Source organism: Thalassophryne amazonica, chromosome 16 (genome assembly GCF_902500255.1).
Source record: "Thalassophryne amazonica chromosome 16, fThaAma1.1, whole genome shotgun sequence".
Taxonomy (NCBI): Eukaryota; Metazoa; Chordata; class Actinopteri; order Batrachoidiformes; family Batrachoididae; genus Thalassophryne; species Thalassophryne amazonica.
The window spans coordinates 61,311,265-61,338,465 of NC_047118.1; the positions used below are offsets into that span (position 1 = coordinate 61,311,265).

Sequence of the window (27,201 nt, forward strand, 5' to 3'; positions counted from 1 at the left end):
CTCCAATTTTGGAAATGGTTGTTTTTGTTTGCTTGTTTTTTTGTTTGTTTGCTTGTTTGTTTGGAAGTGGATGTCAATCATTGCTTTTGCACCGTGATGTTGATTCAATGACGTACTTTGATCTCAATGAAAACTTTGATTTTTGATGTTCGGCTGACGTAGTGGTTTATATTGATTTTACATTGAATAGACATTATATTGCCAACTGACCATGTATACTTGGGATCTTCAGACATAACTGTTTTTCATACAGCAGGTCTTTCCGTTCTAGAAGCAGCTTTGATGCTCTTCTCTGTGTTTTTTCCACTATTATTGTTTGTACATGGGGAGGCTCACTCAACATCCCCATACTCGAGAAGTGGTCGTACAAAAGAAGTAAACAGCTTCTGCATTACTTTAACATTTAAATAAATCAACCTTATTGCTCTTGGCTCCAGCATCCTTCACATCACGCAATCTTTGTGTTGCATGAAACCCTGTGATCACCGACGCCGCCCTCTGGCTGCGCACAGGAGAGTTGCAGGCTCCAAAGACTCCAGTCGTCTCGCTTTCCGTGTCACTATTTCCACTTTCGCGCAGCCAATCTGGTCCTCATGACGCCACCGAGGCTGGGCTCAGATGGCTCCGATCATAATATTTAACACAGCAAGCCTGGATGAGCATTCAGAAGACAAGCCGGGATCCGTGCACCTGCCAGCCGCTCTCGGACGGGACTGGAACCGAGCTCCTTTGTCAGGGAGCTGGACAGCATCCGGCGCGTCCCCTGCTCCGCTCGTCTCCGGGTGTCTTTACTCTAAGTGGACTACACAAAGTCTTTTCTGACACTTTTCCACAGAAGAACACACTTATGCGAACAAAGGATTTGCTGAAGAAAATCGGCTCTTCCGGTTGATTTTATCTCTGGATCCATCCGAACGCGCGGCGCAATGAATGAAGATCACGCGCCGTCTGTCCACCTGTCTTTCGGGACTGTCCTAAAACAATAGAGGACTATGGAATTCCTAACATAGAAAAAAACTAAAACTAAAAATCAAGTCTGCGATGAGCCTCGAGAATCCTCAAGAGGAAAACGGCGCTTTGTCATCGCGTAAAACGGTGCCGTGAGGCGCGCCGCGCGGAAAGGACAAAGACGGAACAAAACAAACAAATTCATAAGAATTATAATAATAACGCTGAAGATGATATTGTTTCGTAAATTCAGAGTGCTGATACTCATGGTGTTTTTGGTGGCGTGCACCATGCACATCATGATAGACTTGCTGCCAAAATTGGAGAAGCGGGCGGACGGCGGCTGTCAGTGCGCGCAGCAGCCGGGCGCGGAGGCGCAGGGCTGGGGGAAGCAGCGCGCCAGGTCGGCGGCTGAAGCCGGCTGGCCTAACAAGCACACGCTGAGGATCCTGCAGGATTTCAGCAACGAGCCGAGCTCCAACCTCACGTCTCACTCCCTGGAAAAGATCACGGCAGGAGGAGAGAGACCGGAGTCCTTCGGGCGGATGGCGGCGGAGGAGCACAAGCCGCTCATCAGAGACGCCAGCGGCGGGCGCAGCGTCCCGGTTCCCGGTGTGTCCAGGCTGGCCGCTCTGTTTGAGCATCCCTTATACAAGACTGAGCTCCCGCCTCTGACGGACGAAGACACTTTGTTCAACGTCAATTCAGACATCAGGATTTATCCGAAAACTGCAGGGAGTCAGGGATGGTAAGAGGAGGTGTTTACATCCATCAAAGGGGTTAGAGGTCAGAGAAGAGCCATAGATGGGGGTAAAAGTTATATGACACGTTTTAAATGCTTAGTTTAACGTGTGCTGTGTTCACATTACGTCTGAAATGATGTCAATCTCATGGTTCATATAACATACTGTCAATACAAATCCCTTTTCCCCCCATATCAGATATGAAACATGTTCACATGGATTCAGTTTGATTCTGATCTCCGTGAAAAACAGTCAAATAAATTATGCTACAATCACACCGAAGGCTAAACCTGACATTTTACCAAATCTGACATTTGCATTTGTGTTTATGTAAGTGACCTCTATCTGATTTGACTGTTCACACAGCAGTTACACTGACAGATAGGATTCACATCTGACTCCAGACCAAGTTTACAATGAAAACTAAAACTGGTTTGGTGCATCCACACCCCTCCCCAAAGATCAAATCTGATGATTCCCACGGCGTTCACGTCACGAGAGAGCCGAAGTGGTCCAAGATTGATGGGGGGAAAAAAGCCCCGCTTTGCCATATTCACACTCCATATCCGATAATATATTAAGTTTCAGTTCTCTTTGGTTTTGAAAGTAGTGTTTTTAATTGACATCCGGCATATTCACATGACTCAGAAGATCAGGCCTGATTGTTCTGACAGATCTCCCAGCATGAACATAGCCAAACATTTCTGCTACAGTTCACACTACTGACTGAAGTGACCTTAATCTGACTTTATTTTTCCTCCTTGGCATGACACAGAGCTGATCTTTTTGTCCATTATGCACAGTTCACAAAAGTACATGTGGTATAGGCACACACAACTACACACGCATACATATACATACATACTGTATATATATATATATATATATATATATATATATATATATATATATATATATACACAATGTTGGGCAGGATTACTTTGAAATGTAATCCAAAAGTAATCAGATTACAAGTAATCCAAATGTATGTACATACATACATGTAATCCACATGTATTCTTTCAAAGTAATCCTACCCAACCTTGTGTATATATATATATATATATATATATATATGAGTAATCCACATTGGCTGACTCTATAACAGCTATAGTCTTTGATAGCTGCTCATAGGCTAAGATGTTATGGCTCTGTGATATTTTCAAATATGCATTCAGTCATTAAGAGACCCCATCACAGAGAACCCTAAGGAAAGTTGGTAAAAGTCCATTTTATTACAGTCAGTCTTAGCAGACTTCATGAATGCACACAATAGCAAAAGTCTATACCACACAATTGTCCATGAAGTCTCAGATGAGATGACTAGATGTTCTAACAGAATGAGGTCAATTACACGGGAAAACTAGAGCACCGCTAGAGCGCAAACTAGAGCGCAAACCACTGCCAACTAGTTTCCAATTTCTTAAAATTTGACCTCAGAAAAATTTTCAAGGTCAAAATCCTGTTAGAAGTGGTTTTTAATAAGCTAAAATATAATACAAAATATAGCTCAAAAGGGCTTTTCAGTGTTAAAATCAAATACCTGCTAAATCCGCAATATGGATCAGATGCGGATCAAACTTCGTCTGTTCATTGAAAGTGCCACTTTGCACCTGTGTGACAGCTGAAAGTGATTGAGGCACTTTTGATTGAGATATAATGCAAAATGTGCACCAAATGGGCTTTTCAATATTAAATTTAAATGTCCACAAAATACACAATCCAGATCAGATCCGGATCAAACTTTGTCAGGCAGTAGTGTACGCCAGTCTGCACCTCACTTTCAAATATGACAGTAATTGGAGCATGTTTGATGAAGATATTATGTAAATTATACATTAAATGGTGTTTTCAATGTTAAATTTAAATGACTACAAAATCTGTAATCGGGATCAGATGAAACTGTGGCCATTGACAAAGGATACCATCCCACATAATGCTGTCAAATATGAAAGAAATGTAATCTTTTTTGACAGTTATGAATTTTTGAAAAATTCATTCAATGTTAAAGATAGAGTTTTCCAAATTTCCTGGCTTTGCCCTTTGACCTATATGATCTTGAAAATTGAATCACTTCTTGCCTATGAGGATATGAATCTTTAGCAAAAAAAATTCATGAAAAATTGTGGGCTTTAGGCTGTTCACAAACACACAACAAACATACTAACAAATGGGTGAAAACAAAAAGTCCAACAGGCAACCTTGTCCTTGAGGGGAGCAGCAGAAGAGTTATCCACCAAAAATAGGTCAAGGTTCAAAACAACTCCAGATTTGGTTGTCTGGTATATTAGTCATACCAGGCAACCAAATCTGGAGTTGGCAGACTAAGCTCAGGAAAGACGGAATGGCAGCGTGGGTCACGAACACAGATGCATACATGGAGACACAACATGAGAGATCAGACACACAGTAAACTTTGCAGAGTAAAATATACTCTGCCGGAATTATATTTGATCCCAGTCTAAACAGAGTAAAATACACTCTATTATAGAGTGAACACAGCTCTACAGTCTTATCAAATCAAGTGTTTCTACTCCAATAAGAGTTGATTTTACACTGTGATAGAGTTGATTTAACTCTATTTGGACTGGGACCAAATGTTATCCCAGCAGAGTAAATTTTACTCTGCAAAATTTACTGTGCATGAAGCTGGACAATCTGGCAAGTGAGTAACGCCAAGGGTTTTAATGCAAGAATCAGGGCTTCAGTCTCCCAGGTACCTTCTGGAAAAATGCATCTGAAATTTGTTTTGTTATTAATAAAGTCCTTCTTAAGGACTTTCTTAAGGGCAGTGCAGTCTCATTTGAACCCTGCATGATATCGCGGGATTTGACCACTTACGGGTGCAGCTGGTCCCATTGAGCAATATGACAAAAAAGTTTTGTTGCTTTTAACGACTTTTACTTCCTCTAGATAGTCAAGTTTGATCATCTTCTCGGCGCTCTGCCAGGGCCATGTTCTGACCCCAGTGGGGCCGATCCGAGGACCTCACTAAACCATCTAATGGGTAGTAGCGACGAGCGGTGTGTACAAAGGGCAGGGTCTTAATCAACGCGAGTTTATGACCTGCGCTTACTGGGAATTCCTCGTTCATGGGAAATAATTGCAATCCCCAATCCCCATCACAAGTGGCGTTCATCGGGTTACCTGCGCCTCTCTGCGAAGGGTAGGCACACGCTGATCCGATCAGTGTGGTGTGTGTGCAGCCCCGGACATCTAAGGGCATCACTGACCTGTTACTGCTCAATCTCGTGTGGCTGAACGCCGCTTGTCCCTCTAAGAAATTGACGCCGACCGCACGGGCCCATGTAACTAGTTAGCATGCCGGAGTGAAGGTAGCCTCTCTTATTTGGTTATACCAGGAATGGTAAAGTGGAATGGTGATCCGCTTGTATGATGTCAGACACTTTATTGTTGTGCTGGTCCTTGTTTCACATGACCAAAATTAGGCCAGCCAGCCAATGAGGACAGAGCCAGTAACTTATGTTACAACACATGTGAACCCAAATGTGGTGAATAATCCTGATGTTCCGTCATGCTAAAGTGATATCGGAGCTCAGAACGGCAGGTTATAGATGCCGGCAGGTAGTGAAAATCAAAACAAAATAGAGAATTAAGCACTCTGGTGAAATTTCATATAGAGAATGCTAATTTAACCACAATGTTCACCTGGTTAACGTCTTGTCGGGTTAAACTAGGGCTGAGATGATTGATGAAAATGACTAGTGAATGGTTAATCTTGACATTAAATTAATAAGGCCAAATCTGAGCAGTGAACAAGTTGACTTCAATTTGAAAATAAAAAATTGAACTGTAAGGTGAAAAGATGGCATTAACATGGAAGCTATATGTGTGGTGCTTCTCAATGAACAATATTTAAAAAAACAATTAGCCCAGCTACTAGCATCAGACTGTTGTTGTTTGTCTTTCAGCTGCCCCTGTTTTGTTTAGGGTCACAATAGTCTCATAATAGTCTTTATTGTGGAAACATCCTACTAAAATTAGCTAGTAGCTAACTAGCTGTCAAAAAGAACATTAGTTGAGCAGTCAGCTACTAGCTGAGCTAGTCATTAATGGCTAGTCATCCCAACGCTTGTGTGAACATGCTTGAACAAAAATAGGAAAGTTTGGGGCAATTTAAATGGACCAATATGATTATCTACCAACAAAAAACAAAGGAACCAATCTGCAAGAATAAACTCCGAAATATGGTTTCAAGTCTTTTCAGAATCCATTTCTGTCCATTATTATTGCAGAGCAACACATTATAAGACATAAATCTGCATTCGTCTATCTGCAACACTTTGCACAATGGTCATATATGGTTCATGTCATCTCCAGCCTCTCTGTCACTATTTAAACACCATTAACCAGCAATTACTTCCTTCCACCCATTTGTTTATCTAATTTCCGTCTATTTCACTCCACCTCTCTGGTAGCAGAGTGTCCACTTATCCATCTGTCTTCGTCAAAACCATCTCATTCCCTCTTATCCTCCAGAGGCTTAAAGCTTATGAGTCATCATGTTATTGAAATTTCTTGGATCATCCCTCCTCTGCTTGGCTGTACTTTAATGCATTTGTTATAATAGCACATTCATGTGTTATTAAGATGAAGTGCACTCATCTAATTAATTCACCACAACAAATCTAATTAATTCAACGCTTTCCTGGCCTGCAATAATTACAGCCGTCGTCACGGCCGCGATTACCCGACACTGACGGGCAAGAAACAGAATTCTATCAGGAGTCAAAGTGCACACTCCACATTTTGTCTTATCGACTTTTTCTCCCGTAGGCATAATGAAGAGGGGAATGAAGAGGCCGATGAGTTGTCTCCAACAGGAGAGGTGACGGCAGACTCTTACCCCAACTGGTTACGGTTCCACATCGGGATCAACCGCTACAAGCTGTACTCCAGACACAGTCCTGTGCTGGACGCCCTGCTCAAGGATCTGGTCTCTCAGAAGATCACCAGCGTGGGTGAGTCCATGAAGTCCCGCAGTGTACGTTGAGTTAATATTATAAGTGTAAATAGCTGCGGTAATCAAGACTGTGCTGATGTAGTTCGGCACCAACATAATCAGCAATAAACGTTTATTTTTGTTGCTTTTTAGCTTAACTTCAGAACTCAAAATGCTCCACTGTGGTCACACTAAGAATATGTTGTGCGACTTGCTGTATCTGTTGTGTCTGAACTGGAAGGTTTAATTATTTAGGAAAATGACCAACTGCTATCAGCCTGAATTTAAAGGGAAACTCTTTCTGCAACATTATGAAATATCATGAAGATAATGATTGTGAGGTGAACTATGGAAAACATTCTGTGAATTTTTTTGATTGAAATTAGATTAGATTAGACAGAACTTTACTGATCCCTTGGGAAGACTCCCTCAGGGAAACTGAGGTTCCAGCAGCATTGTATAGCAGCACACGGGGTAAGAAGCACAGAGTATCAAAAGTGAAAGTAAAAAAACAGTTAATACAGAATATAAATACCAGACACACTGATCAATACTGGTTTACTGGCTCCTGCTGTTCCCCTCCTTCCCGTTCTCTGTCTTCCTGTTACTCCTCCTCCTCATGAGTGAGGAGTTGTACAGCCTGATGGCCTGAGGGACAAAGGAGTTTTTCAGTCTGTTGGTCCTGCACTTGGGAAGGAGCAGTCTGTGGCTGAAGATGCTCCTCTGGTTGCTGGTGACGGTGTCCAGAGGGTGACTAGCATCGTCCATAATGTCCAGCAGTTTGTCCAGTGTGCTCTGCCACCATCACCAAACACTCTAGTGTGTACATTTGTTAAATGTGTCCCATATAACTACAGAAGAAAATTGAAATTGTCAGACACATTATGTGGAAATTCCCAAAAGGTTGTTATAAGTGAACATCTTGATGTACCTGCTGCGATGTTATGCATATAGGGTATATATGTAGGGTTAAACTACACTATTATACTTTATACGCTAGTAATCGGCTTTGTTTATCTTGTTGGCTAGCTAGGTACGGTTGGCTTATTAACGGCTAATTTAACGGTAGCTCTTCTAGTTATAGTTATCTTATTTTCATTATTTACAATTTTATTTTACATGGTGTACATTTTTAATGATTCTTCACTTTGTGGGTTCTTTAATAGATATCAACATATAGTATCTAAGTTTTGGGTTTCCATTAGATAACATATAGAGTATGTATTTTGTCTTCCTACAGTAAGCTAGCAGGGTGAACTTTAGATAGTTACCTAAAACATATTACATCATAGCTTCTGTTTCTATAATAAAATAACCATATTTATAGCTTAGCCTACTAGCTATAATTTAATTTTACTACTAGTCTACAGACTAAATATACATATGCTACAATCTTCTCCTGTATTAATATTTAGGTTTTAGAAGCTAACTCCTATAATATTATGTAGTAACTATATTTCTTGTATATGTTGTTTATAACCCTAATTATGTAAATATCACTTATATACATGGTCTATTTTCTTATGATATGTCTTATAATATATGATTATGATATGTCCATTTTCTTGAGCCACTTGGGTGGGTAGGGAGAGTTCCCATGGGATAAAAAAGCTTTTCAACCTACAATCCCTGGTTCTCGAGACCAGGCACCTAAGTGGCTCTACTCTATTATATTCTGCTCTTCTATTCTACTCTTCTTTTTTAGATATTTAGATATACCTTAGTATACACTAGTAGAGTTCTACCTTAGAATTGGAATATATTATAGAAGACATACCTTACTGAATTTTGAATATGTTTTCAACTGTATTTTTTTTTTTTTTTTTTTACCTTTATTTAATCAGGTTAGACCCACTGAGATCGAGATCTCTTTTGCAAGGGAGACCTGGACAATTCTAAAGTTTCCAATTCACCTAACCTGCATGTCTTTTAATGTGGGTGGAAACCGTAGTACCCGGAGGAAAGCCACACAAACACAGGGAGAACATGCAAACTCCACACAGAAAGGCCACAGGTGGGAATTGATCCCATGACCTTCTTGCTGTGAAGTAACAGTGCTAACCACTAAGCCACTGTGCTGCCCTGCATATTAAAATAGATTAAAAAAACATATTTCAAGCAAAATTAGCAGCAGATCCAGATTCAGGTGAGTGTAAAAAAGGGTTGGGGTGGGTGAGTAGATTGGGTGCGCAAAAGGCTTGCCTCTGCATGTGATTCTCACCCCCTTGGAAAATCTTAAAAATACTGACTCTCTAGTCATCCTTTTGAAGACAATTTTTATTTAAACACTGTAAATCTTCTGAGGATAGTGATGTCAGTCAAATGAGCTGTGCACTGCAGTCACAAGTTCTACCAGAAGACTCAACAGCTTAAAGAAAGTGATTTATTGAGTACAGAGTTAGAAATGTGGTTTGGCCTCAGTCCCCATCGCAACAGTGCGATGAGCTAAGATGATCTTGAGTCCTGCCGATGGAGGAGGCAAGGGAGCGAAACCCATCCCCTGTGGCAGAGAAAGACCAACTGGTGGCGGTGGGGTGGTGGAGGGTACGTCAGGCGGGGAACAGAAAAAACAGCATGAGGTTAGTGAGAGTCAAAGATTTTAAAGGGTGTGCCTGCGTCCGATTGGTTTGTGGTGATTGTTAACTGTGGCATATGTTTAGACACATGCCACAGTTACCACCATGGTGCTTTGTGTATGTGGCTGAAGTCAAGTAGCTGATTGTGAGAGATGCTGAATTTTGAGTCTTCTTGGAGATTTTGTGTTTAGCTTTATTTCTTCATGCATCATGCAGCAATCAGCCTTTGTTTATGCAAGACCTTTCCCATATTTTACCACACCTTTGGTCAGGAGCTCCAAGGTTTGCCTCCCCAAATTCCCCTGATTCACCACAGAAAAACACTGCAGTGAAAAATAAGTAGTTTGAGTTATTTGACTACTATCAGTGCATGGCCCATGTAACAGGGCTCTTCCACAGGGCGCTGATCCCACAAAGTGTAAAAACGGGATGCAACAGCTTCATCCAGGTTGCCTCCTAACAGGCTGATTTATGAAGTGCAGAAGTGGGCACAGTTGCTTTGAGTGACAACTGCTGAGCCGAGCATCTCCGACTCCCAGAGCGTCTGTTGCTCAGAGGTTGCTTGATGCAGGTGCTAGCTGTTACGAAGGTGTGTTGTCTGTTGTTTTGAGCGTTTTATTATAAACATCTTCTTCACTATGAATGCCGTTTACTTTTGTAACTGGTTATAATATTGATCCCATCTTGGCAACATTTCCTTTGCATAATAAATGAGACAAATATAGTAGTTTGATTAATCACACTGACCCCGAAGGTATCCAGATTTTTTTTTTTTAATTAATAGCATCTTTGTCCAAAGCAGCCATTGAATGTGACGTTCTCTTCCATTGGTGCGTATCCGTTATCTCTGTGCATTTGCACGAGTGGCTCAGAAAACAGCTCTTTGTCCTTCTTATGGATGCTTTCTCTGCTGTCACTGATACTCGTCTCTGTATCACTCTCGAGCAGTCTTTGATCACACCTCAATGTCTGAATGGATTTGCGCCCCTTTATTTAAAAATGCATCAACTATCATACAAACCATTCTGCACCCACTCACTGTTAGCAAAAGACATTCAGATCCACAGCAGCATTTGAAAACATGCATGAATGCATGTGTATGCATTTTAAAGTTGGGCTACATTTCTGAGCGAGTGAATGAGTGTGTGTTTATATATATATATATATATATATATATATATATATATATATATATATATATATATATATATATATGAAAATAAAATTAAAAAAATACTAAATTATATGCTACCCACAGGATTCAACCCTATACTTTCCAAAAGCTCTGATTGCCAGTCAGAAACTTTACCACTGAGGTACCATCTCTGTCCTGTGAAAGGTGCAGAAAAATGCCTGATATCAAGAAGGACATGGACGTATTTAAGAAAAAATAAACCACACACCATATAAATACATCACATTTTATTGAATCCCTCTTATTAAGCGAGCAATACAAGTATGATCCATCTGTTCCTCTGTAGATGACCCATGGTCACAGATGTACAGTTCTGAAATGGCATGAATGATGAAGCAGGACGCTCTTATCATGTCCACATCTGCTGGCGGCGTGTCCAGCCCAACATGCGTGTCTTGTGAATGGCACACCGCAGGACAGACACCGCGTCATGTGGAACAGAGCACACATGGGTGTGTGACATTTAGATCGTCTGCTGCATGTTATGATCTGACGGTCTGTTTCACCTGGGGTAGCCTTTCAATGTGCGCGGCGTGAGCCCATTGCAGCAGCAATATATGTTTTTATGTATGTCTACGTGATGACAGCAAGCAGACACACGTGCATCACAGTGGGCAGTTGTTAGTTCATGTCCGTCCAAACACGGTACATGTTCCCCAGCCGTGACGTCCAGAACCACACATCTCCACAGCTGCTCCTGTGGGAGGACACATGCCCTGTTAGTTCAGCGCACACACCGACGTGTTACTGTGTCTGTTTGCAAAGCCACACTCGTGGGGGCACTTAGACAAATTTCACATCCACCTCGACAGTGATCATCTGCTGACTGTTGTCATGTTAACAGTGTGAATGGCCACACATTTTCAAAGTGCCAAGCGAGTGGTGTTAGATGTTTGTGCGTGTCACCTGGAATTTGGCCTACACCTGCTGTGAGAGGGGTCGATGGGCTCTCACAGCGCACACTCTGTCTTTCAGCCGATGGTGTGCGCACATAGTTGTAGCAACAGGTGTACAAGGCGTTGGAAGCAGCTATGATTTTACACATATTGCATACGATACCTGCTTCATGTGCACTTCATGCGCAATTCAACCAAATTCGCACTATGTGTGAAGGGGTCCTTATGAATGTAGGACTTTGGTGCATACTCTGTAAATGTCTTCACTTAAAGTGCTATGTATATAAATTATTATGACTGTTATTACCATTATTATTCTTTTTGTTATGACAAAAAAAATCACCATTTTAGCAACCACGTTTGGTTCAAAAAGGGGTAAAGCTACCTGACAAAAGTTTATTTTTTTCCAAATCTTGCACACCTCTAATTAACAGGGCCAAGCGTGGAAATTTACTTTTTCTTCTTTTTTGCCTAATTGTCAAATAAGATAAGATCGTAGAACCTATTTTCACGAAATCGTATACGGCCCTGAGGCCCACTGGTACCCGTGCTTATCAACAAAATTCCTTAAAACGAAACAGATTAGAGGCTACAACTCTCTCTGGATGGGACACCAATCCATCACAGGTTACTTGCCCAATGGGCTAATGACCATTAACAGCTGGGAGGACTGGGACAGCTGACGTGGTAGCGTGACCAGGACTCAAACCCAGGTCTACAGTTTGGTAATCCAGATCCTTACACAGGACACAGAGGAACATGCTCAGAAAGAAAATACTGAATCTAACCTGAAAGAAATTGTGATGCAGTCCACAAAAAAAAAAGAAGTTTGTTTTTGTTTTTTACATTGCACAATGGGGACATTTGGACTTATCAGAGGATTGCAGTATCTCAGCTAGTTCATCTGTAGTTTCCATTTCTTTTGGATTTTAGAACTCTCTGCTCTGTGTAAACCTGACTAACGAGATCATGCAGGTTTAGCTGTCAAGAGCCGGCAACACCAGCTATTGATCAAATGGGGAAAAAAAAATAAATATATATATATATATATATATATATATATATATATATATATATATCAGCAAATAAGGTCTGCATAGAGCAAGAAGAGCTGGAAATGATGTAGCTCCACATCATTCCATAAGAAGTGGTTTTTGAACTGCTGTTATAAATTATTCACAGCACTGATCAACTAAGACCAAATCTGGCAACTTACACAAGCACACAATGGATTCATACTCCCACTCGCAACATCACCAGGAGGAAAAATTTCAGAATAACTATTATATGATGCAGTTCCATTTTCTCAGTCTCACCGACAAGACTTTTTGTTCTCTGTAAAATCTTGTGTCCAAACCAGTGTTTTGCTAAACCAGTACACAGCCTTCCTACTTATCTTTCTCAATAAAATTACAAAACAGAGACAACGTTACTTTTTTTTCCTGTTTAGCAACTCAGCATTTTTCCCCCTGCAGTAGCGCTTCCCTCTTTCTCTCCATATGTGCCGGCAGTGGCCTTTTGTTCGGGCTTCAGTGGGGCTCATAAATCACAGGTACGGTGCAGTGAGGTGGGCACAGGTGAAAGCACGATAGATTTATCATCACTGCTGCTTGTGGTCGAGGCTTCAAAGAGTGCCGAACAGGAAGGCTCACAAAAGAAGACAGTGGTGTTGATTAATTATTTGATGCTTGTTGAGACGCAGCGAGAGATAAATGGTGACATCAACAGAAACACATCCATTGTGATATGAAGACAGATGGGCTTTTGGAATATCAAAAGAATGCCGTGTCTTTGGGACTTGCAGTTTCAGTTTGTTTTGTTCAAGTCTTGTTTGGCTGCTTGTCAGCTTCGATACAATCCGGTGAGACGTCAGCCGAGCACTGCAAAGTGTTTCACGAGGGATTACCTTTTGTAGTCTTCAATGCAAAATCAAGACGAGCTTCTCTGTATTGTTGAAGTTCAAGTATCTCAAATCTAAACATTTGAATATACTGAGAAATGTCTTGTACCCTGGATGACCTCTATGTGTGGTGATGTAGGGATTTATTGGACAGTGTTGAAAGCTATACCACATTATTTGTCTGATCATAACAATTCCAAAAAGGTATAGTTTAGACTATCTGTGACTGAATGTTCTAGAGTTATGGGGTAAAAATGGCAAAATTGGTGACAAAGATCAGTTTCAGTTTGTACAGGGGTCAAAAGTTAAAGTTGCTCCATTTCTGGTAAAAAGTGACACAAATTATTGGTTGAAATAAAGGGATTAATAAATGGAATAGTTTTGACTGTGTTGAATGCTTGGTCTTCAAATTAAAGGTCAAACAAGGTCGGCGTCCATTGGATTCTACGACGTATGACATATGTTACCCCGTAACATGATAACTAAGCATGACAGATGGTGCAAACTATTCCTTTTTAAAATGCTATTAACTCAACCAATAATTTGCATATTTTTTTTACCAAAATTGAAGCAACTTTAACTTTTGACCCCTGTACAAACTGAAACTGACCTTTGTCGCCATTTTTGCTGTTTTTACCCCATAACTCCATGGAATTCAGTCATAGATAGTCCAAACTATACCTTTTTGGAATTGTTATGATCAGACAAATAATGTGGTCTTCAACATGACTGGAGCATTTTTAAATTTTGACCCCTGTGTAATTCTTTATTGACCCCTGTAGCTCATTAGAGGTCAGCTCCAGGATGGCTCCATATCTGAAATAAACATTAGTTAATTTAGAATATGTGTGCCAAATTCTATGCTTTTATCACAAAATGAACAATTTTTATGGAAATTTTAGCTAAGCTGCACCACCACATCCTAAACTACTCTCGAACAGGTAACTCAGTAGAACAAGAGTTGGATTATCAGTATGTTTACCTGGGTTGAATTTTCAGTCATGTGATCTGTTTGTATCTTTTAATGAGACACTTCATCTGCATTGTCCCAGTCCACCCAGCTGTAAATGAATACCAGCCGTGGTTGGGGAAGTAACCTGTGTCAGATTGGTGTCTCATCCAAAAACATTTGTGAACTTTTATCAACTTTAAGATAAGGAATCTCAAGATAAGCACAGGCAAGACTGGGTCTGGGGCCTATATTGGACTTGTGTGTTCCTCTTCTAAAGACGTTGAGGGAGACATTGCTGTGCCTTTTATCCTTTTGTAGGATTGTTCGGGACTACTGTGAGTCCACCCTTAAAACTGCAGTGGCAAGAAAAATTATGTTAACCCTTGAGCTATTATCAAGGTTGGGTAGGATTACTTTGAAATGTAATCCAAAAGTAATCAGATTACAAGTAATCTAAATGTATGTACATACATACATGTAATCCACATGTATTCCTTCAAAGTAATCCTAGCCAACCCTGGCTATTATGCATCTGAATGTTGGAATGACAACAAATTTAAGAAAAAAAAAAATCAGTCTTTTGTATGTAAAAGCTACTGATTACTTAACCCTGGGCAGGTTTGACTCATGGATACTTCATCTTCAGCAACAAAGCTATCACCTCCCACCTATCCTGGATTCCAGAGAACTGTTAAGGTACAAGTAATGGTGCCTCAAGAAGAGACAGCTGCCATTACTACTACTACTACTACTACTATGCTACCGCTACTGTTACTTGAAAAAATGAGGTAGTAAAAAGTTGAAAGGTAAAACAAGAAAATAAAAAAGTATGATACTGACCTTTTAGCACTCTTGTCAATGATAATGCAGCACAAAAGTATCTCTCCCCTTATCTACAACTACTACTACTAAAATGCTCAATAGCCTATGTCACTTCTGATATGTCAAAGTATGCGTGTCTAGTTTGGCTCAATTCCAAGGTGCCATTTAGACAGGACAATTGTCTTTTAGTATATAGATTTCTAAATGTCATTTTAACTCACAGTAAAATAAATCTTTACAGTATTACATAAATGAAACAAAAATCAAAAAGCCAAAATGATGGGTTGCATAAGTAATTGCAACATTTAGTGTAACACAACTAAGTCTTATGTTTTACAGCCTGTTTTCTTCAGACAAGTCAGGGGATGGATACATGAACATTTACAAGTCACTGAATATGTCTTGAACCAAGACACCCATGACACCTCCAAAGAAGTTATAGGGTTTTGTGACTGCTATTGGAGACATTTAGCAGTTTGTGTCATCAGTTCATACAGGTTCATGATGAAGTGGTATGGAGAAGGATTTTTTTTTTTAAAAAGATGACTTGAAAGTTCAGCTACAGTTTGCCAGAAAGCACATGAGAGATAAAAGCCTAGATTTGCAAATCTGTGCATATTGTAGATATGTATGAAAACCATATGACATAACAAGAAAACACTAGCTGATCACAGTCCCAGCTTCATCAAAGCCCCATTGCCCAGCACTTTGATGATCCAAACAGAACTTTGCCACAACCATACTGGCCAGGGTGGTAATCTAACCACCATACATTACACTGTCATACATCATCCAGAACCAAGAGCCTAGATAAATAGTCTCAGCAGGCTCTGATAACAGATTTGTACTTTCCAAACAATATTGTGATTGCATCAAATAGGGCAGAACAGGCACATAAACAGCTTTCCGCTGGAGAAACTTTCCAAGAACTTGAGACTTCTACTCAACCACATCTGTAAACATACAGCTGAGAAGACACTGGACAGCACAGAAGGAGGTTTACTGTTTTCAGTACTTGCACTCTAAAGCTGACTCCAGAGAAATTAAGACTAGAAAGACCAAGGCCAGGTGGCGATGAAGTGCATTAAGACCTGGAGGTCAAACATTTCCATGGGACAGTAGAGTTTACTATTATCTCAAAGTGTAACATGGTATACCAATCCAGCTCCACAAGAGTATTGATAAAAAAAAAGATACCTTGATGTTCACTGATAGAGAGACGTTAACCTAACAGCCTCCCCACACTTGATTGCTCATGTGCTTTGAAACAGTTCTCGTGGATTTCCTGGAAAATTGTCCTCCTGGAGGCAACCTAGGTCCAGAAAAGGCATCATCACATTAGTCTGTAGGCCAAATAAGTTTACAGTATACAGCATTTAAGTTACCTTTCTATAGGGAGTTGAAAATGTATGACAGCCATCACAGGCTGGGAGATGTAGCCTGGTGGGGGTGTATGAAAGCTTACACAGGGTTCAAAATCTTAAAAAAAAAAAAAGTTCTAATAATAATGACAAGTACAACATTTTATTTGTCTGATGATAGGGATTCCAATAATGTATAGTTGGACTATTTATGACTGAATGTTATGACAGTATGGTGCGGGGGGGGGGGGGGGGGGGGGAGGAATGGCAAAAATGGTGACAACGGTCATTTTCAGTTTGTACAGTGGGCAAAAGTTGAACTTTCTCCAGTTTGGTAAAACATGAAGCAAATTATTGGTTGAGTTAATAAGGCTCTAAAAGGGAATAGTTTGCACCATGCATCATGTTTACTTATCACATTATGGAGTAACATATGTCATAAGTCTTAGAATCCAGTGGATGTTGATCTTGTTTGACCATTACTTTGGAGATGAAGCATTCAGCATAGTCAAAACTACTCCATTTATTACTGGATGGGCTGTCTATCATATATAAATACTAACAAGGTATATCCATTCATCCATCCATTTTCTATACATGCTTACTCCAATTAAGGGTCATGGGGAATGAGGAATATATACCAAGTAAAGTATGGATGGTAAGTTTTACCGCCCTAGGTGGTAGCGACATGTCCACCCTCAGGGGGATGGCCCAAGGCCTACATATATACCGAAGGGAATGTGACCCTATGGAACAGGAGTTGGGGTACAGATATATTTAGACCAGGGTTTGATTCCAGGTGAGTGCTTCATACCTGTCTGTGTCCTTGAACAAGACACTTTATCTACACTCAACAAAAATATAAACGCAACACTTTTGGTTTTGCTCCCATTTTGTATGAGATGAACTCAAAGATCTAAAACTTCTTCCACATACACAATATCACCATTTCCCTCAAATATTGTTCACAAACCAGTCTAAATCTGTGATAGTGAGCACTTCTCCTTTGCTGAGATAATCCATCCCACCTCACAGGTGTGCCATATCAAGATGCTGATTAGACACCATGATTAGTGCACAGGTGTGCCTTAGACTGCCCACAATAAAAGGCCACTTTGAAAGGTGCAGTTTTGTTTTATTGGGGGGGGGGGGGGGTACCAGTCAATATCTGGTGTGACCACCATTTGCCTCATGCAGTGCAACACATCTCCTTCACATAGAGTTGATCAAGTTGTCAATTGTGGCCTGTGGAATGTTGGTCCACTCCTCTTCAGTGGCTGTGCGAAGTTGCTGGATATTGGCAGGATCTGGTACACGCTGTCGTATACGCCGGTCCAGAGCATCCCAAACATGCTCAATGGGTGACATGTCCAGTGAGTATGCCGGCCATGCAAGAACTGGGACATTTTCAGCTTCCAAGAATTGTGTACAGATCCTTGCAACTTGGGGCCGTGCATTATCCTGCTGCAACATGAGGTGATGTTCTTGGATGTGTCACAACAATGGGCCTCAGGAGCTCGTCATGGTATCTCTGTGCATTCAAAATGCCATCAATAAAATGCACCTGTGTTCTTCGTCCATAACAGACGCCTGCCCATACCATAACCCCACTGCCACCATGGGCCACTCGATCCACAACACTGACATCAGAAAACCGCTCACCCACACGACGCCACACACACTGTCTGCCATCTGCCCTGGACAGTGTGAACCGGGATTCATCCGTGAAGAGAACACCTCTCCAACGTGCCAAACGCCAGCGAATGTGAGCATTTGCGCACTCAAGTCGGTTACGACGACGAACTGGAGTCAGGTTGAGACCCCGATGAGGACGACGAGCATGCAGATGAGCTTCCCTGAGATGGTTTCTCAGACAATCTTGGAGGTGAACATGCTGGATGTGGAGGTCCTGGGCTGGTGTGGTTACACGTGGTCTGCGGTTGTGAGGCTGGTTGGATGTACTGCCAAATTCTCTGAAACGCCTTTGGAGACGACTTATGGTAGAGAAATGAACATTCAATACACGAACAACAGCTCTGGTTGACATTCCTGCTGTCAGCATGCCAACTGCACGCTCCCTCAAATCTTGCGACATCTGTGGCATTGTGCTGTGTGATAAAACTGCACCTTTCAGAGTGGCCTTTTATTGTGGGCAGTCTAAGGCACACCTGTGCACTAATCATGGTGTCTAATCAGCATCTTGATATGGCACACCTGTGAGGTGGGATAGATTATCTCAGCAAAGGAGAAGTGCTCACTATCACAGATTTAGACTGGTTTGTGAACAATATTTGAGGGAAATGGTGATATTGTGTATGTGGAAAAAGTTTTAGATCTTTGAGTTCATCTCATACAAAATGGGAGCAAAACCAAAAGTGTTGCGTTTATATTTTTGTTGAGTGTACATTGTCCAAGTCTACCTCTCTATATATGGGAACCAGATTTAGATGGGAAATTAACCTATGGTTGACCAGTGTCTCATCAAAGGGGGACTCCAAGACACATGTGCTTTACAGTATCCACGGATGTGCATCAGTTCTAAGGCACAACATTGTGGTTCAGTCAGCCACAATGATTGTCACTTTGAGGAACTTTCATTTTAACTGAAACATTCATATCCTGGCTCTGCTTTGATCATCTAAATGGAAGAGACACAAAACTGTATGAGGGACGAGCACTGAATTGAGGCCAGTTCCTGAAGAATTTAGACTTATGGATGGACGCTCATAACATTAAAACATAGTTTAGCCGTTTTCAATCTCTTCAAGGTTTTAGTCATGGGTAGCTGTAATGAGGGATAGCGAGAGTAGATGCACTATCCATTTGACCTAGCTTCAATGAATCAGCAAGCACACGTGTTGACCTAATGCCTGAAGTACAATATTCATGTCTGATCTTTTGATTCCAGAAAAGACACTGACCCGAGGTTATGTAGGTTGTACTTTGTGCAAAAGTATATGTAAAACCCAAAAGCTTTTGGAAGTGAGTCACAGTAAATGGGGCGACTTGCCAGCAGTGAGTAAGATGTGCTGAGACACAGAATATAACCAAGAGAATAGGGACGGAAAAAAACGGCATATGCAAAGAAAAAGACTTGAAAACAAGAAGAAAGTAAGGGGGCTCAGAAAGAAACAGAGTGGATGAAAACAAATGACATGTCTGTGCAGGGGGTAGAGTACAGCCTGCAAGTCAGCCAGCAAGCCAGTCAGTAAGTGGGTCCACTGCAGGGGGCTTATGTGGATTCTGGGGTTAGGCAGAAGTGCATCGTTGTGTAATACACTCAAGTTAATACGCTGTAATAAATGGACAAATCCCCCGAAAGCTTTTCCATTATGACAGAAACACAAGTCATTTAGACAGGCCCGGCGGCCGCTTTGTTTCAGATGAAGGCAGGCAGAAAACTCAGAGTTAGTCTCCATCGGCCTGTGGGAGACGCTGAGGATATGACAGATCTGACAGTCGCACACGCATGCCCCCGCTGCTCGCCACGCTCTGAGAGATCAATAAGAAGGGAAGTGGTTGTGAATGGTGTTGTGTACAACCACTTTCTGACACAATCAATGGCGGCTTAAAAAGGAAGATGTGGACAGAGTTGTGTTCGTTATATGGCGTCTCCAAGCTTGCCCAAAGTTTACCTATGTCCCTTAGCAGCTTTTGAACAGTAATTTTACAGCTCTCACCACATATTTGGGCTAAGCTGAGCTCCTACAACCATGCATCTGTACACTGACAGTGTTTTACTCTATTTACAAATAATAATAAGTAACTAGCATGTTGCCTGTGGGGATCCACGGGGTCTAGATTGGGTCGTGTTTATAAAATAGGTAGCTGACATTTTTCAAGGGTGCTAATAAATTGAAAATAAATAAAGTTTCTACAATGAGTTGGAATGTTTTTAGAACCTTAGTCATTAGACGTCAACAGTTTTTAGAACTCAACCCTTTTATTTCCTGTTAATTACATAATTTTTTAATGTTAATTTACTGTCTTAATGTATTTAGAAATTGTTTAGGTTCTTGTTATCATATACACATTATTATTATTATTATTATTATTATTATTATTATTTATTTATTTATTTATTTATTTATTTATTTTTACTTCTATTTTGTAATTTGATTTTTAAATGGACCACAATGGAAATAAGTGTTTTCACTTTCTTGCATCATCCATGTATTTTTTAACATATTTAAAATTACAGTGAGGAAAATAAGTATTTGAACACCCTGCGATTTTGCAAGTTTAATAAGCTCCTCAATTTGGGATTTTTGTATATATTGTATATATTGTATATACTGTTTTTGTAGTGTACTTTTAGCATTTGAGTTTATTTTATAGAGTGCATTGATTCCTGGAAAAGTGCAATATAAATACTTAGAACAGAAATATTTGATACTTGTGTAAATTTTTTTGATGTGCAAGTTGCACTGGAGTATACAGTGAGGAAAATAAGTATTTGAACACCCTGCGGTTTTGTCAGTTCTCCCACTTAGAAATCATGGAGGGGTCTGAAATTTTCATCTTAGGTGCATGTCCACTGTGAGAGACATAATCTAAAAAAAAAAAAAAAAAAAAAAAATCCGAAAATCACAATGTATGATTTTTTTTATAATTTATTTGTATGTTCCTGCTGCAAATAAGTATTTGAACACCTGTGAAAATCAGTGTTAATATTTGGTACTGTAGCCTTTGTTTGCAATTACAGAGGTCAAACATTTCCTGTAGTTTTTCACCAGGTTTGCACACACTGCAGCAGGGATTTTGGTCCACTCCTCCATACGGATCTCCAAATCTTTCAGGTCCCTCCAAAGATTTTCTATTGAGTTCAGGTCTGGAGACTGGCCAGGCCACTCCAGGACCTTGAAATGCTTCTTACGGAGCCCCTCCTTAGTTGCCATGGCTGTGTGTTTGAGGCCATTGTCATGCTGGAAGACCCAGCCATGACCCATCTTCAATGCTCTTACTGAGGGAAGGAGGTTGTTTGCCAAAATCTTGCAATACATGACCCCATCCATCCTCCCTTTAATACGGTGCAGTCGTCCTGTCCCCTTTGCAGAAGTGCACCCCCAGAGTATGATGTTTCCACCCACATGCTTCATGGTTGGGATGGTTTTCTTGGGGTTGTTCTCATCCTCTAAACATGGTAAGTGGAGTTGATTCCAAAAAGCTTTATTCTGGTCTCATCTGACCACATGACCTTCTCCCATGCCTCCTCTGGATCATCCAGATGGTCACTGGTGAACTTCAAACCGGCCTGGACATGTGCAGGCTTGAGCAGGGGGACCTTGCTGCCCTGCAGGATTTTAAACCATGACAGCATCATGTGTTACTAATGTAATCTTTGTGTCTGTGGTCCCAGCTCTTCGGGTCATTGACCAGGTCCTCCTGTCTAGTTCTGAGCTTTCTCAGAATCATCCTTAGCCCACAAAGTGAGATCTTGCATGGAATCCCAGACCGAGGGAGACTGACAGCCATCTTGTGTTTCTTCCACTTTCTAATAAATAATCATAACAGTTGTTGTCTTCTACGAAGCTGCTTGCCTGTTGTCCTGTAGTCCATCCCAGCCTTGTGTAGGTCTACAGTTTTGTCCCTGGTGTCCTTAGACAGTGCTTTGGTCTTGGCTATGGTGGAAAGGTTGGAGTGTGATTGATGAGTGTGTGAACAGGTGTCTTTTATACAGGTAACAAGTTCAAACAGGTGCAATTAATACAGGTAAAGAGTGCAGAATAAGAGGGCTTCTTAAAGAAAAATTAACAGGTCTGTGAGAGTCAGAAATTTTGCTGGTTGGTAGGTGTTCAAATACTTATTTGCAGCAGTAACATATAAATAAATTATTAAAAAATCATACATTATGATTTCTGTTTTTTTTTTTTTTTTTTTAGATTATGTCTCTCACAGTGGATGTGCACCTAAGATGAAAATTTTAGACCCCTCCATGATTTCTAAGTGGGAGAACTTGCAAAACCGCAGGGTGTTCAAATACTTATTTTCTTCACTGTATATTACATACAACTTACTAAATAAAATCAAACACACACACACTTTTAATATATAGATGATATACCGCCCCCTGCTGGATTGGCATGTAAATCAAGAATGGAAATAGTGCGCATTGTTCAGTGTTGTTAGCTAAGGGCCCCTTCACACATAGTGCGAAGTTTGGTCAAGTACGGCGCAACAGCACGAAACAGTTCAAATTATGCGCACCACGAAACATCGTGCAGACAGACAGGCGTGCACGATGCTGATACAACGGTTCGTGCACCACGGAACACAGTGCCACCAACTGCACGATGTGGTTACTGCTCATCCGTGACCCAAACGGCAAGTTCATACGTCAGCTCATAATCTTTATCATAGTGATAAATATTACAGCTCTATCTTCTAAACAAAAAAGAAGTTACTTCTTTAATACTTGTTGCTTATAAGCATCGAGGGGACAGGCCTTGTAGTTAAGGTGAAACTATTTTTTACTACTTGTCAAAGATTTAAATGAACTTTAATTTTCCCCATTTATTAAAAAATATATACATATTGAAGCTCATAAATTGGGACATCCACGAAGGTTAAGGTCAAACTATTTTTGAGTTTTTTGTTGAATATTTCAAAGAATAACTTTAATGCTCTATCTTAAAAAAAATGAAGCTGCAGACAGTTTTCAAGGTCATACTGCTGATTTTTTACATAAGTGAAAATATAACAGTGGACTGCTTTAAAACTCTACATTTAGAAATAAAAGGCTACACTTTTCAAATTGCTCTTGTTTAGATCGTACTTGGATCATTTAAGATGATGTTGAAGCTTAAGGTCATACTGCTGTTCCTGAAGCCATATTTTCTAAATCAAAGGTGACAGTGAATACCATTAAAGCTCTGTCTGCTTTCTAAATTACTTGTCATTAAGCATATTTAAATAGTGAAAGAAAGTACTGAAATCTTGCATCATACTGCTAATTGACATATTTCTAGTCATTCTTTTTCGTTTAAGAGTTAGATTACAAGTCAGGGTCACGTCATGGAGCATGCACTGGTGCCGCGTGTTACACATGTATCAAACTAAGGATCCCTCTTGGGTCCTGGATGGTAACCACCTAGACAGACAAACAGTTCATTCCACTTTTCAAAAGTAACCGTCTATCTGCTGCACACAGGTGAAAGATGGGCTTGTCCTAGGCCTTCTACAACTGCTGGGGTCCTCAACACTGAGGCACCTATGCACAGGATCATATTGAGAGAAACGCACCATATGGGCAAAATGTCATAGCTGACATTCCCTCACAGTGCAAGTCATAATTCTCATCTAAGACTCCCCAAGTATTCATTGGTATTCATTTGCCACAGAGTTATTCCAGTGTAAGCATCCTCCAATGACATTTAGTCATCACCACTGGTTGGCACCCAATTATCACAGCAATACAAGAACATGGGAAGCACTTGGAACTGAAAGATTTGGAATTTTGTTCTCTTGCAAAGGTATCTGCATCATCAGATGGTCTCATGAGTCTGTTGGGCAGTATGTCTCATGGCCAATTTGCTACTTTGCTAACTTCTCTTCATCTCCTTATACAAATAATAATAATAATAACTTCATATCTCCTCTGGAACAGTACTTTTACACATACCATTTCAGATAATACAATGTGAGCAGTCACCGCATATAAATGTCAAATGCAACATCTTCCAACCAATCACATAACTTTACTGATCCACGCTGAGGGCAACGTCCCGCCCATCTGGGTGCGGAGCTGGAGAGCACGCGGAAGACGCAGGCAGAGTGCTGTGTGATCAGCTTGCAAGCTGACGTAACAACTTTCTGTTGATTGAAGGCATCTTTCAATACAACATCTAAAATTGAAGTCTGTTTTTGAATCTTCTGAGTTTGCCCTCCACAACTTACACATTAAACTGGGAAAAATCAGGAAAAAACACCCTTACAGACCATAAGATCTTCCCAGGTGTCTGTCAACTAGTGTTGTGACGTTCGCAAACGAGCCGATTCTTTTGAACGGCTCTTTAATATGAACGAAGGGAGCCGAGTCGCGGCTGCGTGGGAGCTGTTCTTTTTGTCGTTCTTTTTTTTTCATGCGTGTTTGTTTCACACACTCCCAGGAACATAATCCAGTTGCGGTTGCGGCTGTGGCTCCCCCCGCATAGAAAGAGAGCAGCTACGAGGGGAGACGCACAGGCAGCAGCAGCATGTGACTTCTCCTGCAGGGGGGAGGGGGGTTCTTGTGGCACGAACAAGCGGCGCCATGCCGACACGCGCACACGGTGAGGGAAAAAAAAAGTCACCCAGAGTCAGGCCAGGCCAGTCTTGTGCCACCCACATACGGACAGAGGTGCTGAGGTAAATTTCTGAATTAATGGAGAACAGCATACATTTAGCCTTCAGTGTATTTTCACCACGCTATACAATGAGTTGTCTTATGCCGAGTTCACACCGGGCGCGATCAGACGCTACAAATTTGTGTGGGTTGCGTGTGGGACGCGCCTCCTTCACCCGGTGTGTCACTCTGCTTTTGCTGCGAAAATTCGCCCCGGTGCGTCATCAAATAGGAGGAGCTTCCATTCCGCTTGCCGGCTCCGGTTGTCAGAGTCAAGTTAACATGACGGACCTTGATCACACGGAGCGAGTTGCTGTGGAAAGCTCCCAATACAGACAGTATTTTTCCTGCAGTGTATTTGCTGCAGGAGCTGCGTCTGGATGACGGCTGCTTTCAGCAGTCTTTCCTCCTCTGCAGGACCCAGTTTGAGGACCTCCTGTCCCGTTCAGGCGCACACATGTAAACAACAATAAAAAAAAGAAAGAAACTGCTGCCTGCTGAGGCTGCAGCTTGCTCTTCCCCAAAAAACTGTCATAATTATGTTTAGAAACCAGTCACCATTTGTTTTATTATACATCTGTGAAGTTAATTAATAAAATATTCTGGACAGACGATTCGCTCACGCGCGCACGTAAAAAAAAAAAAAAAAAAATGAAAGAAACTCCGCTGCTTGCTGCTGAGGCTGCAGCTCGCTCTTCCCCCCCCCAAAAAACCTCTGTCATAATTGTGTTTAGAAACCAGTCACCATTTGCTTGTACATCTGTGTAGTTAATTAGTAACATATTCTCAACAGACGATTCGCTCGCGCGCGCACGTAAAATAGAAAGGGAGAAAAAACTCCTCTACCCGCTGCTGTGGGGCTGCTGCTCGCTCCAAAAACTCTTGTCATAATTGTGAAATAAAGGACAAAAGAGACATAAGTCCTGCTCACAGGCTGCTCTCTCTCTCTCTCTCTATATATATATATATATACGAGGGCTGTCAATAAAGTAATGGTCCTTTTTATTTTTTTCAAAAACTATATGGATTTCATTCATATGTTTTTACGTCAGACATGCTTGAACCCTCGTGCGCATGCGTGAGTTTTTCCACGCCTGTCGGTGACGTCATTCGCCTGTGAGAACTCCTTGTGGGAGGAGTCGTCCAGCCCCTCGTCGGAATTCCTTTGTCTGAGAAGTTGCTGAGAGACTGGCGCGTTGTTTGATCAAACTTTTTTCTAAACCTGTGAGACACATCGAAGTGGACACGGTTCGAAAAATTAAGCTGGTTTTCAGTGAAAATTTTAACAGCTGATGAGAGATTTTAAGGTGATTCTGTCGCTTTAAGGACTTCCCACGGTGCGAGACGTCGCGCTGCGCTCTCAGCCGCCGTCGTCAGCCTGTTCAAGCTGAAAACCTCCACATTTCAGGCTCTATTGATCCAGGACGTCGTGAGAGAACAGAGAAGTTTCAGAAGAAGTCGGTTTCAGCATTTTATCCGGATATTCCACTGTTAAAGGAGATTTTTTTAATGAACTTGTCCTTAAGGCTTTCAACAGAGGTGTTTTTCGTGTGGCGGAGCGTCGCGGCGGCTGCGTCCCGACGCGCGGACCCGTCCGCACGTCTTTCATTAAAAAAATCTCCTTTAACAGTGGAATATCCGGATAAAATGCTGAAACCGACTTCTTCTGAAACTTCTCTGTTCTCTCACGACGTCCTGGATCAATAGAGCCTGAAATGTGGAGGTTTTCAGCTTGAACAGGCTGACGACGGCGGCTGAGAGCGCTGAGCGACGTCTCGCACCGTGGGAAGTCCTTAAAGCGACAGAATCACCTCAAAATCTCTCATCAGCCGTTAAAATTTTCACTGAAAACCAGCTTAATTTTTTGAACCGTGTCCACTTCGATGTGTCTCACAGGTTTAGAAAAAATTTTGATCAAACAAAGCGCCAGTCTCTCAGCAACTTCTCAGACAAAGGAATTCCGACGAGGGGCTGGACGACTCCTCCCACAAGGAGTGCTCACAGGCAAATGACGTCACCGACAGGCGTGGAAAAACTCACGCATGCGCACGAGGGTTCAAGCATGTCTGACGTAAAAACATATGAATGAAATCCATATAGTTTTTGAAAAAAATAAAAAGGACCATTACTTTATTGACAGCCCTCGTATGTCCACTGCTGGCAGAAAAGGTAGGGAGACACAGAATAGGGGAGCAAATTTGAAAAGTGACATTGAGATGGCTCATCTCTCTCTCTCTCTCTCTCTCTCTCTCTCTCTCAATATTTTTAGGCTTAATTATCAATTTATGTCACAAATGGCGCTAGGAATTTCTAATCAGAATGCATTGTAATGGCAAAGTGCGCATGCACGCTGCAGCATGCACCACCATGAATGCGCATAGGGCGTAAATTGATAATTAAGCCTAAAATACTTAAAAAAAAAAAAAAAAAAAAAAAGAGCCATATGAGCCAGTTTTTTGAACGGCTCTTTGAAAGGAACGAGCCATAAAGATCCAGATCCCCCCCCAAAGAGCCATAAATCC

General features: G+C 41.2%; 1 protein-coding gene across 2 annotated transcripts in view; it reads left to right on the plus strand.

Moving 5' to 3' along the window:
• fam20ca (FAM20C golgi associated secretory pathway kinase a) overlaps positions 1-27,201 on the plus strand; it is a 163,817-nt gene that overhangs the window by 8,515 nt on the left and 128,101 nt on the right. The window contains exons 2-3 of one of the 2 annotated variants that reach the window (XM_034189534.1): positions 1,157-1,696; positions 6,489-6,673. In XM_034189534.1, the coding sequence (XP_034045425.1) occupies positions 1,179-1,696; positions 6,489-6,673 (703 nt within the window). In that variant the 5' untranslated portion in view covers positions 1,157-1,178. Of the gene's footprint in view, positions 1-494; positions 1,697-6,488; positions 6,674-27,201 lie in introns of those variants that run through there. The other variant, XM_034189533.1, reaches the window with a different exon arrangement.